Source organism: Pongo pygmaeus, chromosome 3 (assembly GCF_028885625.2).
Source record: "Pongo pygmaeus isolate AG05252 chromosome 3, NHGRI_mPonPyg2-v2.0_pri, whole genome shotgun sequence".
Lineage (NCBI taxonomy): Eukaryota > Metazoa > Chordata > Mammalia > Primates > Hominidae > Pongo > Pongo pygmaeus.
This window is the reverse complement of record NC_072376.2, coordinates 14,701,691-14,716,951: the sequence shown is the minus strand read 5'-3', so window position 1 is coordinate 14,716,951 and position 15,261 is coordinate 14,701,691. Positions and strand designations below refer to the sequence as shown.

The 15,261-nt window shown below is 37.7% G+C and overlaps 1 protein-coding gene across 3 annotated transcripts; it reads right to left on the bottom strand.

Moving 5' to 3' along the window:
- Positions 1 to 6,657: 6,657 nt before the first annotated feature.
- FAM200B (family with sequence similarity 200 member B) lies at positions 6,658 to 15,240 on the bottom strand. Of its 3 annotated transcripts, none has more exons than XM_054485976.2 (2): positions 15,108 to 15,240; positions 6,658 to 10,657 (listed from the first exon to the last, which is right to left on the bottom strand). In XM_054485976.2, exon 2 carries the CDS (start codon positions 9,922 to 9,924, stop codon positions 7,951 to 7,953), a length of 1,974 nt encoding a protein of 657 aa, XP_054341951.1. In that variant the 5' UTR covers positions 9,925 to 10,657; positions 15,108 to 15,240; the 3' UTR covers positions 6,658 to 7,950. The 3 variants fall into 3 exon arrangements, with proteins under 3 accessions (XP_054341951.1, XP_063519611.1, XP_054341948.1); XM_063663541.1 differs by having other exon boundaries at positions 14,923 to 15,139; XM_054485973.2 differs by having other exon boundaries at positions 14,990 to 15,122.
- Positions 15,241 to 15,261: the final 21 nt, after the last annotated feature.

The window sequence follows — 15,261 nt, the reverse complement described above, 5'->3', positions numbered from 1 at the left end:
TTTTCAAAAATGTATCAAAAATCTGTGAGCCATTTGTTAAACACAGTCATATTAAAAATTAAATTATATAAACTTAAAATAAAATAAATTGTATTAAAAGCAGGCCAGGTGCAGTGGCTCACGCCTGTAATCCCAGCACTTTGGGAGGCCAAGGTGGGTGGATCATGAGGTCAGGAGTTCCAGACCATCCTGGCTAACATGGTGAAACCCCATCTCTACTAAAAATACAAAAAATTAGCTGGGCGTGGTGGCAGGTGCCTTTGGTCCCAGCTATTTGGGAGGCTGAGGCAGGAGAATGGTGTGAACCTGGGAGGTGGAGCTTGCAGTGAGCTGAGATTGCACCACTGCACTCCAGCTTGGGCTACAAAGCGAGACTCCGTCTCAAAAAAATAAATAAATAAAAGCAAAGGTAATAAACATCCAAAATACATAACTTCTTAATTATTTTACTACATGTTGCTATTATTTATGCTCTTGGGGATATTTATATTTATATCTATTTTATTTTTGGTCTACGTACCAAAAGCCAAAAAACAAATTTATGTATTGACATTCATCAAAGCTAAGAAATTCTGCTCTTCAAAAGGCACCACTAAGAAAATGAGCAATCCACAAATTGGGATGTACTTGCAATACATGTATCTGACAAAGGCATGTATGTAAAAAACAGGGTTGTCCAATCTTGTGGCTTCCCTGGGCCACATTGGAATAAGCCACACATAAAAAACACTAACACTAACATAACACTAACACTAACTTCAGCCACACATAAAAAGCACTAGCATTAGCTGATGAGCTTAAAAAAAAAAAAGAAAAAGTTCTGTGTGTTACATGTAGTTAGACAGGCATGAGTGGAGCAGGAGAGGGCTCTTCCCCTACCCACTAGGAATGTCGGGTGATGGTTTGGCACTTATTACATTGCCTCTTTAAAAGTGATAAATTGGCAGCTGACACCAGGGAGAGGCCATTTCCTTATGGTCCATACCCACGGCACTAAACTGTTAATTGAATGCAGACACCAGGGAGAAGCAACTTCCAGGGCATGTACATGAAGAGACAAAATGGTGGAGTATGACCTTCCAGGGGCACTCCCCTGGAAAATGGAAGAAAGCCTCAGATGGCATGTATACAGCTTCCTAAACACATTGTGCATGCTTACCTCCCAAGCACATTAAATAAAAGCAGTTATTATGCTTGTGTGTACGGCCGGCTGGAGGCCCAGAGAGTCCCCTTTCCACTCGGATGGTCTCCCAGTCGACCGGGCATGGGCTGCATGGTAGCTCTCTTCCAGGATTCTACGGCTTGGGGCAACAAATCATGCCAGGCTCTCTCTCCGCTATGTCCCGAAGTCCAACACCCTGCGAGTCAGCCCCCCAGGACCATTCAGCTTCCTTTTCCCGATGTCAGTTTCACCTTGTGTCTGTCACCACAGGGGGAGAATTTGGCATTCCTTGGAAGCTTAATGGGATGCCGTGAGCTTAAGCCTTTCCAGCAGCTTACCCATCAGTCTGCCCTTAGTCATCCTCAAACAGATGTATGGTGGTATTGTGGTGAACACTTACTGGACACCCTGCCAGGTAAGTGGAGTGGTACTTACGCTCTTGTCCAATTGGCTATCCTTTTCACCCTGACATTTCATCAACCAGAAAAAGAAAAACCACGACACCTCCCCTGCCAAAAAAAACAATAATAAGAAAAGCCCCTTATGGGTCTTTTGACTCTCAAGTTAACATAGACGTCATTGGAGTCCCACAAGAAGTGCCTAAAAGATTCAAAGTCCATGACCAAATAGCTGTAGAATTTAAATCCATATTTCCATAGGTAACTATTAATAAAAATATAGCTTGGATAAATTACATCTATTATAATCAGCAATGGTTTATTAATTACAGCAAGGATGTTATCAAAGGAATAGCTGACCAATTAAGGCCTACTAGCCAAATGGCTTGGGAAAACAGAATAGCTCTAGACATGTTATTAGCCAAAAAAGGTGGGGTTTGTGTTATAATTAAAACCCAATATTGTACCTTCATCCCAAACAACACTGCTCCCAATGGAAGCATAACAAAGGCCTTGCAGGGATTTGCCACTTTATCCAAGGAATTAACTAAAAATTCTGAAGTAAATGACCCTATTTCAGAATGGCTAGGAAAGTGGTTTGGTAAATAGAAAGGAATCATAGCCTCAATTCTTATTTCTCTTGCAATCGTACTAGGTGAACCTATTAGGTGATGTGTCATACCATGCATCCATGGGCAAATACAAAAGATTGTACAAACAGCACTTACTAAAGCCTCCCTTAGTTCTCCTCCACCTTATTCAAGTAAGCTTTTCCTTTTAGAAGATCAAAACAAACAGCAAAGCCAAGACATGTTAAAGAGTTTGAAGAGAAAAATTTTAAGAAAATTTAAAAGGGAGGAATTGTAAGATACAATGAATTTCTGAGTTTCTCTTAAAAAATGTAGTCTGCTAACTTCCTTGTCTTTTGTTCTCAAACTCAACTTTCCTGTTTCTCCTTGCCCCTAGTTACTGTAAAACAGCCTACCCCTTTTCTGCCATCCCTAATCAATAACTCACATCTGTTCCCTTGGTTACCTGCACCCATTGTGTCCCCAAAACTGCACGTCTCACATGCTCCACCTCTGTACCTCACGTCCCCCTGCCCTTTTATATTTAGAAAAATATGTACAAGTAGCCAGTAGGGTCAGCTCAGATTGTGCAGTCCGACCCTAGCCCATGGGGGAAGGACACAGAAGTAGGAATTGCGTTAAGGATATAAAAACCCCCCAGTCTCCTTTGTTTTCTGTGCTCTTGCGATCTTAATTGACGCAAGTGGCACCCTTCTGCAGAAGTCAATTGCCTTGCTGAGAGGATTAAACTTTTGCCTGAGTGCTGGTTTTACTTCACGGCACTGAGCATTTATTCCTGGAGCTTTTTATATCCAACAAACTCAAAAATAAGAAAAACAACCACATCTTAAAATTGGCAAAATAGTTGAACAAATGCCACACCAAAGAAGATATTCTATTCCTAGGTATTTACCAAAGGAAAAATGAAAATACATCTATGCAAAGATTTGTGCCCATGTTTGTATAAGCTTAATTCATAACTCAAAACAGTAAACAATGCAAATGTCCAACAAGAGAATAGATTAATAACTTTTAATATCATCGTATAATAGAGTATTATTTAGCAATACAAAAAAAGACAAATCTTTTAAAAATATGCTGAAAGAAGCTAGATGTAAAAGAACACAAACTTTATTACTCTACTTATATAAATTTCTAGAAGAAATAGTAGTATGCTGATATACACAGTTGGCGGAAAAGAGATTTCAGATGGAATGAATTGCCTGAGCAAAGGCAGAAAAGGAAAAACCATGGAGCTTCTGAAAACAGTTGAAAGTTTAGTTTGATTGGTAAACAGGATGCAGATGGAGATTGGACAGGAAAGTTAGGGTCTTATCTTAAAACCATTGAGCACAATGCTAAGGCATTTTCACTTTGTTCTCTTGATCATTATGAGTTATCAATAATTTCTGAGCTTCCTTATTGAAAACTGTGTTTCTTTTCTTGGCCCGAATTCTTGATTGCCAGAGAATGAAGAGAGATTATGCATTTAAAGGCCTTAGAATAGTGTTTCATAGTGTGCTTTCAATGGTGGTTTTGAATGCTTATCTAATATGTTCTGTGTGTTTATTGTCTGTTGTGGAAGGCTGAAAAATAGCCCAGCAAAGATGTCCATGTCCTAAACCTTGGAGCCTATGAATATGTTACTTTACATAGTAAGAAGGCCTTTGCAGATGTGATTAAATTAAGGATCTTGAGATGGGGAGATTATACTGGATGATCTGGATAAGTCCAATGTAATCTTAAGAGTCCTTACAGGAGGAAGTCAGGTAAATCAGAGACACAGAGAAAATAATGTGATGGCAAAGGCAGAGAGATACTTGAAGATATTATGCTGCTGGCTCTGAAGATGCAGGAAGGAGCCATAAGACAGGGGACGCAGGCAGACTTCAGAAGCTTGGAAGGGTAAGGAAACATTCTTCCCTGAATAATCCAGATGGAATGAATCCTGCTGACATCTCAACTTTTGCCCAGTATACACTGGACTCCAAAGAAGAATAAATTTAGGTTGCTTTAAGCCACTGTGGCAATTTGCTAAAGCAGCAATAGGAAACAAATACAGATTTGGGTACCTGAAACCACCACTCTTTCTGCCCCTTTTTCCCTTCATTTGTGAGGTTGAACTTGGGAATCACCAAGAGTAGGACTATTATTCTTGTTTAATCTTGACCAGAGTCCACGAGGAAGGCACCCCAAAGAAAAAGCAACATTGGAGAATAGGTGAGTTCAGTCATCAAGAGAAAGATTTTTCTGGCCCCAAATTATGACAACTTTGCTGTAACAAACACTAAAATTATGGAAGTAATTTGGATTTGGATAATCTGTAGAGAGACTGGAAGAATTCTTAGGAATATGATAGAAGAGGCCTTAATATGCTCGAATAGGCTGTTAGTAAAAATACAGGTGTTATGAGGGCTTGGAAGTAAGTGAACAGCATGGTAGAGAAAACCTGTATCATATTAGAGAAAATCTTAACACACCATAAACTGTAGAAATATAGATGTTAAAAGTGCTGCTGGTAAGGGCTCACAAGAAATTGAGAAACATATTTTTGGAAACTAAGGGAAAGAGGGTTCTTGTTATACAGTGGTAGAAAGCTTAGATGAATTGTGTCCTATAATCGTAAGAAAACAGAACTTTTAAGCAATGAACTTGTATAGTTGAAGTTTCCAAGCAGTGATGAAGGTCTGACTTGGATTTTTCTTGTTGCTTTTAGAAAAATGAGAGAGAAAAGGGATAAACTGAGAGAACTGTTAGAAAATGAAACTATGATTTGATGATTTGAGAAATTCTCAGCCTATCCAGACTGCAAAAGATGCCAAAGCTAAGAGATCCACTGTAAGGAAAACATGCTCTGGCGAGAAAGCCAACAATATGGCTGCACATCCTTCTTTAAAAAGTTTTTGAATTTTAAATTGTGGTAAAATATACACAATATGAAATTTATTATCTTAACTATTTGTAAGTGTGGGTAGTCTTTTGCTACTGCTTAGGAAGCACAAAAGATTACAGTATTCAGATACACAGAGGGCTCTTTGAAGAGGCATGTGACTCACAAACCCCCTCAACCAATCTCAGCAGAAGCCCCAACTAGAGATAGGATTATTCAGGAAACATCTGATGTGAAGCCTCTTTCAGTGGAGTGAATCCCTATGACTCACGATGTTTTGTTTACCAATAGAAACACTATCAAATTGGACTAAAAGGGACAGAGTGGTTGAAATGAAAGAAGGCTACAGAGTTCCCTAAATTCTACCAGCAGGAAATGGGCTAATAAAACTATTTAGTAGCAGACATGTGGTACTCCTCATCAAAAACGATGGCTCTGAGGGTGAAGCCCCAGGTACAGAGGGCAGGTGCAGGAGCCACAGCTATTCCCAGGCTTAGTAACCTAATGCAGTTTGTCCATGGGATTTTGAAAGGGATTGGCTGGTGTCTTCTTTTTGGCTTTCCTCTTCTCCCTTTTTGAATGGGAACATCTATGACTGTTACCCTATTTCTGTCCCACTACTGTTTTAGAGCACAGAACTTGCTTTCTAGTTTCATAGGTCCTTAGATAAAAAATTTTGCCGCAGAATAGATTATACCCAGAGCTGCACCCATATCTAATTTAGATATGAGATTTGGGACTCTTTAGTTGATGAAACTTAGATGAGATTTGGACTTGAGCTGATGCTATAATGGGTTGAGATTTATGGGGACCTTAGGATGGGTGAATGTATTTTTCACATGGGATGGATGAGTCTTTGGGGACCAGAGGGTGCTACAGTAGGCTTAATAATGGCCTCCCCAAAGATGTCTGCATCCTACTCCCTGAAACCCATGAATGTTACCTTACATGGTAAAAGAGATTTTACAGAGGAGACACGCAGAAACACACAAACCTCTGGATCAGAGACACAATTTCTTATTCATAGCAAAAACAGCAGCCAGAGTAGCATTGTGTGTGTTCCCAACGCTCCAATTCCTATAATGTAATACAGTAAGGGCCAGGTGTTACCTCTGCATGGAGTGGGTTGCACTACAGAAGAGAAGCCCCACATTTTAAGTCTCTAGGCTTTTATGGGGCTGCTGACATGTCTGCCCATCTTCTCCAGAGAGATTACTCATTATTTCTGTAATGTAGGCAAATTCCCCTCCTGGTGTGAGAAAAAGAGAAGGCTTTATCTTTACTTCCCTGGGATGTCTCTAGGGGAGGTGCTATCTCTAGCTTCACTATCCTGGAATGTTTCCTTTATACATTCTTAATTTGGATGTGAACACAGTCAAACAGGGGATTCAGACTGTGCAGAAATATGAGCTATTCACAGGGAATTGTTTTTCAACACTTTATTTGAAGCATCAAAAAAAAGAAAAAAGAAAAAATCAATTACCTTCAATAGAATAGAAAATCTGAAAAATTAAATAAGGCTAGGCATGGTAGCAGATGGAAAGGAATTACTATCCTGCATGATTTTAATGAGAATGACCATGCCAAATAATATCACTCAGTGGGATAAGGGAGTACACAGAGAGGCAGAAGTTGAAATTAGTTTGAAGACTATATTGTATATTACACAATATACATTGCTTAAGCATCAGCAACAATGTGAAGAAGCAACATCAATGCCGTTTCTGGATGGTTACAGAAGTTATGTCAAAATTAGATTTTTAAAAGTAAAAAAGGCAAAGAAATTTGTCACATATTAAATAATTACTCTTGGGAATGACTGCAAATTAGAGATGTTAGGTATTACTGATTCATTTATTCTTTAGCAAATGTATATTGAACACATACTATGTATCAGGCAAATGGATATCACCTCCCCTACTATGGAAGAATAACAGTAATTAGATAATTAAAAATTATATACTCCAGGGTGGCAGAATGACAATCAGTAATCAAAATTATTACAAATTATATACTACAAGGAAAACAAAGAAATAAAAGGAATAATGGAGGATTTACCCTAGGGTGGTTAGAAAAGGTTTTTTTAGGGAAGTAACATTTAATTTTTTTGAGACAGGGTTTCACTCTGTTGCTCAGGCTGGACTGCAGCGGTGCAATCATAGATGACTGCAACTTCAAACTCCTGAGCTCAAGCGACCCTCTCGCCACAGCCTCCTGAGTAGCTGGGACTACAGGTGTGCACCACCACACCTGACTTATTTTTAAAACAGTTTTAGTAGAAACAAGGTCTCACTATGTTGCCTAGGATGGTCTTGAACCACGGGCTCAACAGATCCTTCTGCCACGGCCTGCCAAAGTGCTGGGATTACAGGTCTGAGCCACCATGCCCAGTGAAGGGAAAGTAACATTTAATTCAGACTTACCCTAAGAATTTAAATTAGTGACCAGTGTCTTTTAAAACCTAGCTCAGATCATTTCTCTCCTTCGCTTAAACCCTTCAACTGTTCTCTAGTCCACTGACAAAAGCCAGAGGCCCAATAATTGTCTACAGAACCCTTCATGGTTTGGTTCCCCAGTACTTCCCTGACTTTCCTTCTTACTACTCTTTCCATAGCACTTAATAGCTTCTAAATATTATAAAGCTTATTTATTAGGTTTATTGTCAATTTCTCCTTGCCAGGATATAAACTTTACTAGGGAATTATCTGTTTTGTTCACTTTTGTATCCCAAATGTCTCTGGAATAGTTCCTGGCTTCTAATAGAAATTCATTAAATTTTTGTTCAATGAACATAAAATAATTTTATTAAATATAACAAAAATTAAAACATAACAAAAGTATCACAATATTATAGTATCATTTAAATATAACATAGAAAAATACTACAAAATAAGAAATACAAAGACAAAAACTAGGTAAGATTTTTATTTACTATGATGGGTGTGCTTGCCTGTTCATAAGTTCATTCCAGTCTGGAACACAGGAAGATAATGCTACCCGCATAGCTGCTGCACAATTCAGCCCATTTCTTTCCTTTGTTTTTAACTGAGTTAAGATGGAAAACCCTAGTTCACACAAACTAGTTGTTGTGAATGGTAGTAATAGCAGGACACTCTTTCTACTTAACAATGGAAAGTCTTCCTTTACCTTCATCCAAAATGCTGATAAACTTAAGGTCTCATAATCATTCTTCAATGTATATGAAGAACTAAGCTGCAATAATTCATTCTCTTCTTCAGGCACCAAGTTTAGCTCAATTATTGATTCAGGGTTTCGAAAAGCAAATGGATCTTTTACCCAACTGTTTTCCCTTAATGTTTCAAATTTTTCTTCTGGAAAGAAATGGTTAAAAGTTTGAGACAGAGAAGTGAGATGCAACAATATCTCTAATTTTATTTCTTTCAAAATGTTTTCATTAATAATATTCTCTTCAATATGTTGCAAAAATCTTGGAAACATGTAATAGCTAGGACGATTACTTTTAAGTCTTACTTGCCATAACAATAATGTCTTTCGAAATCCGTGGATACTTTCAACATGTTGGAATACATCACTGTTTTTCCCCTGTAGTTTTAAACTCAGTTCATTAAGAATGCTAAAAATATCAGTTAAATATGCCAGTTTTGTTACCCAAATATCATCTTCAAAAATATTTGCCAAATGAGATTTTTTTTCAATGAGAAAAAAGTGAATCTCATTCCTGAGCTCATAAACCCTGCTTAGTATTTTCCCTTGAGACAACCAACGAACTTTGGTATGATATAGTAAGTGGGTATGATTAGTTCCAATCTCTGAACAAAATGTTTCAAGAAGCCGGCTATTCAGTGAGCTTCCTTTAATAAAATTAACAACTTTCACTGCATTTTTCAATACTTCCATGAGATTCTGTGGAATTTCTCTGGATGCTAAACCTTCACGATGTATAAAACAATGATTCCACACAGCACCATTATTAGTAACTTCTAGTAATTTTTTAATTACTCTGCTATGTTTTCCAGTTATGGTTGCTGTGCCATCACTTGTAATTCCTTTACAGTTTTTCCAGTTTAATTTATATTGGCCAACTATGCACCTTTCTAATTCTGTAAAAATATCTAATCCACTTAGGTGTGAGGTTAAATTTAAAAAACACAAAAAATCCTCCATAAAATCATCTTGCCACGCATATCTGACATAAACTAAAAGTGTTGTGCAGCTTCCAATATCAGTGCTTTCATCAAGCTGGATTGCAAAATCTATACCAGACTGTAAACGAGTAATAAGCATTGTTTCTAAATGTTCTGCAATAGTACAAATTCGAAGAGATACTGTGTTATCATTAGGTATAGTTTTTAATTTATCAGCTGATTTATCATCAAATATTGTACGCACCATATCCAAACATGCTGGAAGAATAATTTTTTCAGCAGCTGTGTTGGCTATTTTCTCTTTTGCCACACGATATGCAACTAAATATGATGATAATAAGGCTTTCTCACTAACAGTAGTAGAACAACTAAGAAATTGTGTTGATAACTTTATGTCTTTTTTCTTTCTTTGAAAATATTCAAGAGGCTTGTCAATAAGTTCAGCATGCTGAGTTTCTAAGTGCCTTTTTAATTTCGAAGGTTTTAAGCTTTCATTCGCAAGAATATTATTACAAATAACACACTGAGGTCTGTCATTTTCAAAGGGTTTTTCACATTTGATAAAGCCATATTTTAAGTAATCTTCATTATAACGTCTTGCACTTACTTTTTTTTTTTTGAAATGTGGCTCAAATGAAGTTGAAGTTTGCAGATTGGAGTCAGTATTTTTCTCAGTATTGTCACTATTCACAATTCCACATTCAACAGATGAACTTGAACATGCTTCTGTATATTTCACTTCACTATTCCTCTTTCTTTTAATAAAGAAATGATCCATTTTAATAGCAATTTGTTCCAGTTTGATTAAAATGTTATAATTGGCACTAACTCAAAAAAGAAGAAAAAATATATAGTCTAACATCTTTTCAAAAACTACAAAGTTTGCAATTGAATTGAATATTTCAGACTTCACAACTAGTTGCAAGTAATTGTAACATAAAACTTGACTATACAACATTAACCTTGCTATTATGAAAATCAAGCAAGACACCCAGGAATCAATAACTGAAAACCATTTCTTAGCCAATATACATTCTATTCAACATATCTCCTCCATCAAATACCCCTCTCACATATTGAAACTGACCTCAGCATTCCTTGCAATGTGCACAATTCAGGCAAAGGATTCATGCAAAACACTTTGGTATTTTACATTTTATTTCGTTTTTTAAAAAAATGTTCATTGTGACTCACAGAATTGATTTCATGCCTCACTAATGGGTCTCACATACACCATGAAAAATACTGATATAGAGACATTTTGTGCCTTTGCTGTGTTGGTACCTTGAGTATGTCTGCTTGATGATGAAAGAGACTGGCTGATCTGCTAGACTGTTGACTTGTATAAGAACATCTTGAAGTGGTGGGAATTCATCTTAGATTTTCATTCCTGAATCATTTTTATGGTCTGATCTAGTGAGGAGCCAATGAGGTTTTCCACAGCTAGGTCAAATATCAGGTTGGAGTTGATGGTATATTTTTATGGAACTTTCCTGGAATGCATCCTTGACCTGGGAATAAGACCAGAGATAAGACATCAAAGCATCACAGTACAAAGTAATACTACTGCCAGCTATGGGGGCCTTTATGATATCCAAGATCATAGATGGTGAGGCAAACAGTCTATAGCTCTCTTTATCACGATCTTATATTGGCTTAGGCCTATTTCTGTAAGGCAAATCACTTCAACTGAGATTGGTAAATAGAAAAAAAGTGACAGTAAAACCCAGAAGTTGGCATCAGGAGTTGGAAAGTATATTAACAAAACAGAATACAGCAAGCCATGAAGGAGTATAGCTTATTCACCATACATACTTCCTTTTTGCTTGGCCGCACCTATCTTGGTCATGCCTGCCTTGGTAGTGCTGCACTGCTCTCTTGGATCATAGTATATTTCAGTCTTATGACGATAACAGTAGTTTCAACCCTTCCTTACACACCTTTCCATCAAATTATCTCAAATTTTTTGGGAGGGGTGCAGTCTTACATTTACTGTAGTGTTTATTTATTAAAATTTCCATGTCTTAACTGTGTTAATACTGTATCTTTATTATGACTGTTTGTATTAATTGTACTTTCTTATTTTTGTATTGTTAATCATTTGGTATCTAGGTGGGTCCTTGATGACTGGAGAGGTACTACCTCTCCCAGGGTTAGCTAATTCCTATGCAAACTAACCAATCCAGAAGCCCCCCACTCCCAACACAGACATCTTGGGTTCTTATACTCCTGGCCAATATTGCCCTATCCTAATCACTCCAGACCAGCTACCAGGCAACTAGGGATATCCCCTACGCCCCAAGGCAGCCAAAATTATTTAAACTAGCCAATTTTAAACCTGTTCAAGCCTGCTTATCCAGTTTTGCCCATTCCTTCCTAAGAAAACCAAATAAAGGCTTTCCTGCAGTTTCCTTGTACTTCCTCTCCCCACTGACCCTGCTGCTTCTAGGTATGACACCCTTGCATGGTGTAAGGTGCCGTGCTTCCTGTTTCTAGGGATCCATGAGTATAAAAATTTCTTCTTTCATGACAATCATTTTCACATCTGCATATCTTACCATATCTGATTAAAATAAATCCTGGGTACATCTTAAAACACTATTATTTTGTGTTATTGTTCTAGTTACAAAGTTGTACAGTTTGGCCCTAAACCTCTTTTTCCTGATCAGGTTTTTTACCTTTTAATACAACTATTTTGCAGACCATGAGTTCTTCTAGGAAATAAAAGTCCTAAATGCTTTAACGATGGTTAAATAGCTACAGATTACATATGGTATCTGATTGTACCTTAAAAGGTGTGCATCTGGGAGAGAATTCAGGACCTGGTAGATGCCTTTGACTTAATTTTGGTTAGATGCTTCCTTGAAAGATGACATGTTACAAATAGTTAACCTTGGCTGGAAAGAGACAGCTTTTCTTAGGTTTTATGTCCTCTGCCGAGGACATTAGCAGGACTAAAGAGTTTATGGTACATACCTCTTGCATGTCCCAGCACAGTGGGTGGTCATCAATGTATTAGACCAGAACTACACTGCTGAAGGCAAATGCATCTAGATCTCTTTCTAATGCATAAGAAAAGTTGAAGGGCAATACACAGCTTTTAGGCAATCTAAGCCAGATAAACAGCTGCCTGAAAGGGAATACTGACTCTTCCTTCCATAGTTAAAAGTTCATATAAGGATGCTACCATGTTTTAATGCTTCAACTTTCCCCCAAGAAACCTCAAACTACTACAATTTTGTCCTTCTGACACCTCTCCCTAGATATTTACCATATATAGCTCAAGAAAAACGGTGCTAAACAAAACATGTTAAACAAAACATGCTACAGAGTCTTTTGTTTGACTTTCTTTACTTATATCTCTTAAAGCAGCTTTAATGAGAAGCCAGAGGAATTTTAGGGGAGAAGTTCAAACCTGAGGTTCTGGCCTAACCATAAGTTCTGGAACTTTAATTTAAATAGACATGCTCAATTAGTACTCAATGTAAATCAGAGCATGTTCATACCTGAACATGATCAAGTACACCAGTGTGATTCCATAACCCAGGTGGGTTCTGCTGGCCAAAACACCAAAGACCTATAAATGTGTACACTGATGCTTAAGATGTGTGCACTAAAATTGGCTCCTGTGGCTACATGGCAACATTTCCAAGTAATAACTTCATTCAGCTATCCATCTACTTAGCCTCCGTTAAGAATTGCAATTAAGGTAATCAAATATTTGTAGTTGAAAGTTTCTCATACACCAAGGTGCATTAACATGGTTATATGATGTGGTTTTAGGTAAGTGATTTTCCACTAATAAATCTTATCTACCTGTTCCTAGAATAGTGCTTGCTGTATGGTAGTTACTCAATGCATTTGAGAGAATGAGAAAATTAATGACACCTATAGTAAACTGTACGATGTACATTCTATTTTTATCACAGTCAGTAACAAATAAGTTATCCAACTATATTTGGACAACTGGGAAAGATGTAAGAAAAAGGCTAATGAAACATATTATTTAAAACAGGATTGTCAAAGATTCTACTTCATAATAAACTGCTTATGTTAAGAAATAGTAGAAACAATGATTCTATAAAAACATACATGTAAATTTAGATTTAGCATTTAAAGCTTAGAACCTAAATCTACCTGAAAAAAAGAAACATACATTAAAAAACTATCTTATTTTTATATTACTATATATGGATCATTATTCTCTTAGAAGCAATTGTCTTTTAACTATTCCATTCTTTCATATTCCTACTATTCATGTTTCAATCCCCCCTTGAAAGTTTATAACACTAGTTCAGTTACTATTGTATTAAAAAGGTATTTTTAAAGGGTTTACTCTCCCTCCTAAATCAGACAGTTCATCTATAGTAATAGCAGTGGCAGTATATTAGGGAACAGGTCTGGTAGATGTGGTGATGAAAGCATGGGGAAGTTCTTTTTTAACTGAATAGGATGTGAGGTATCATCTAAGTGAGAGGCCGAAGTAGAAAATGTTGCAAGTTTGTCAGAAGAAAATATGAAATATTAATAATTGTTTAGGAATGTGATAATATGATGGACTAGGAAAATGTTTTAGGATTTTTAGTCTGGCTGGTTGTCTTACTTGCTTAATGCAATGATTGTTATTGTCATAATGCTTGATAGTCTAAAATTCCCTGTCACTAATCTTTTATATCCTAAGATATATCTCTAGTGCGCTGTATCATCTTCTGAAAATACAGCTCTAATCAGCTTCTTCATAACTGGAAAAGCATTTAATGGCACCGAGCTTGTGTAAGCTCTTCGGGATAATATCCTTTAAGCTTAAGCCTCATCTTTCGAGGTTTCTCCTTCATCACATGATCTCCATACATTCTACATTTCAGTACTAAAAGTATGGAAATTCTTGAAATAGTTCATGCACTTTCATGTCTCTGCTTTTGGCTAGTATTCCTTTTGCCTGGAATACTCTTGTTGGGTCATATGAAGTCCTATTTATTCTTTTTTACTTAGTTCAAATGCTACAGCAGCCATACATTCAACTAACATTTAGCTACCTACAGTACCTAAAGTATGTCAGGCACTGGAGATACTAAACAATGAACAGTGACATACTAAAATAAAAGAATATCCGTTCAGCTATTAAGATGAATAAGGTGGAGTTACACAACACTGACAAATCTCAAAAACATTATGTAAAACAAGCTAGCTGCAAAAAGATGTACACATTACAGATTGCATAAAGGTGGTTAGGAGAGTGGTTTTCTTAGGCAAAAGGAAAGAGAATGAGACGGGGTAGAGCTGACAAACGACTTCAATCACTTATAAAATCATTTATTTCTCCAATTCAGTGGTGAGTACACATGTGTTATAGTTTTGTTTCTACCTTTTTTCTGTCTAAAATCGTCTATTTAAAAAAAGGATCTTTAAGGCTGGATACCTTCCTGAAGGCACTGGAAATCTGTCATACTGCCACTAACTTAAAATTACCTTCCACCTCTTGCATTTCCCTTTGTTTCCTGTTTTGACATTGCGCACACATTAATTAGTAACTAGGCCTTAAGAGTGGAAACTGCCAGGTACCAGCTTTAGCTAGATTAAAACATGACCCTCTTCCCAGGAGACTCCTGACCAGTTTTCTCGTCCTCCAGGGACCCAACTAGGATTTCAATGAACTTTGGCCTGAACCCCTCGGCCGACCCTAGAATAATCGCCCTTCAGGCCCGGATTGCTTCTGCTCTCACCTTCCCTCAATTAATACGGGGGGCAAAACCAGACTGTATTTCCCGCAACGAACCCTGGAATGTTTCGCTTTAGCGGACTCCGGTCCACTCCCATCAGAGGATGCCCTTCTTTCGCCTCACCTCCAGCCCAGCCGCAGCGACTCGGCCGGGCCCAGCGTTGCAAGCCTCAGGTCTCTCCAGCAGAGCTGCACCTCTGATCTCCCCGACAATTCCCTCCGCAACACCACTCCCGGCCTACCTCACAAATTCCCCATTCCAGCCGAAAAGAACTGGATCGGCCTGCGCATGCGTGAGACCGGGGCGGTGTCCGGGGGTGCAGAAAGCGGCCGGTGCAGGCTCCACTTTTCCACTTCCCTACGCTCTGTCGGCAGTCTCGCGGGATTTCCGACTCT

What these genes read in the sequence shown, in the direction of transcription:
- FAM200B (XM_054485976.2), bottom strand. Translation starts at nt 9,924, where the DNA reads ATGGATCATTTCTTTATTAAAAGAAAGAGGAATAGTGAAGTGAAATAT.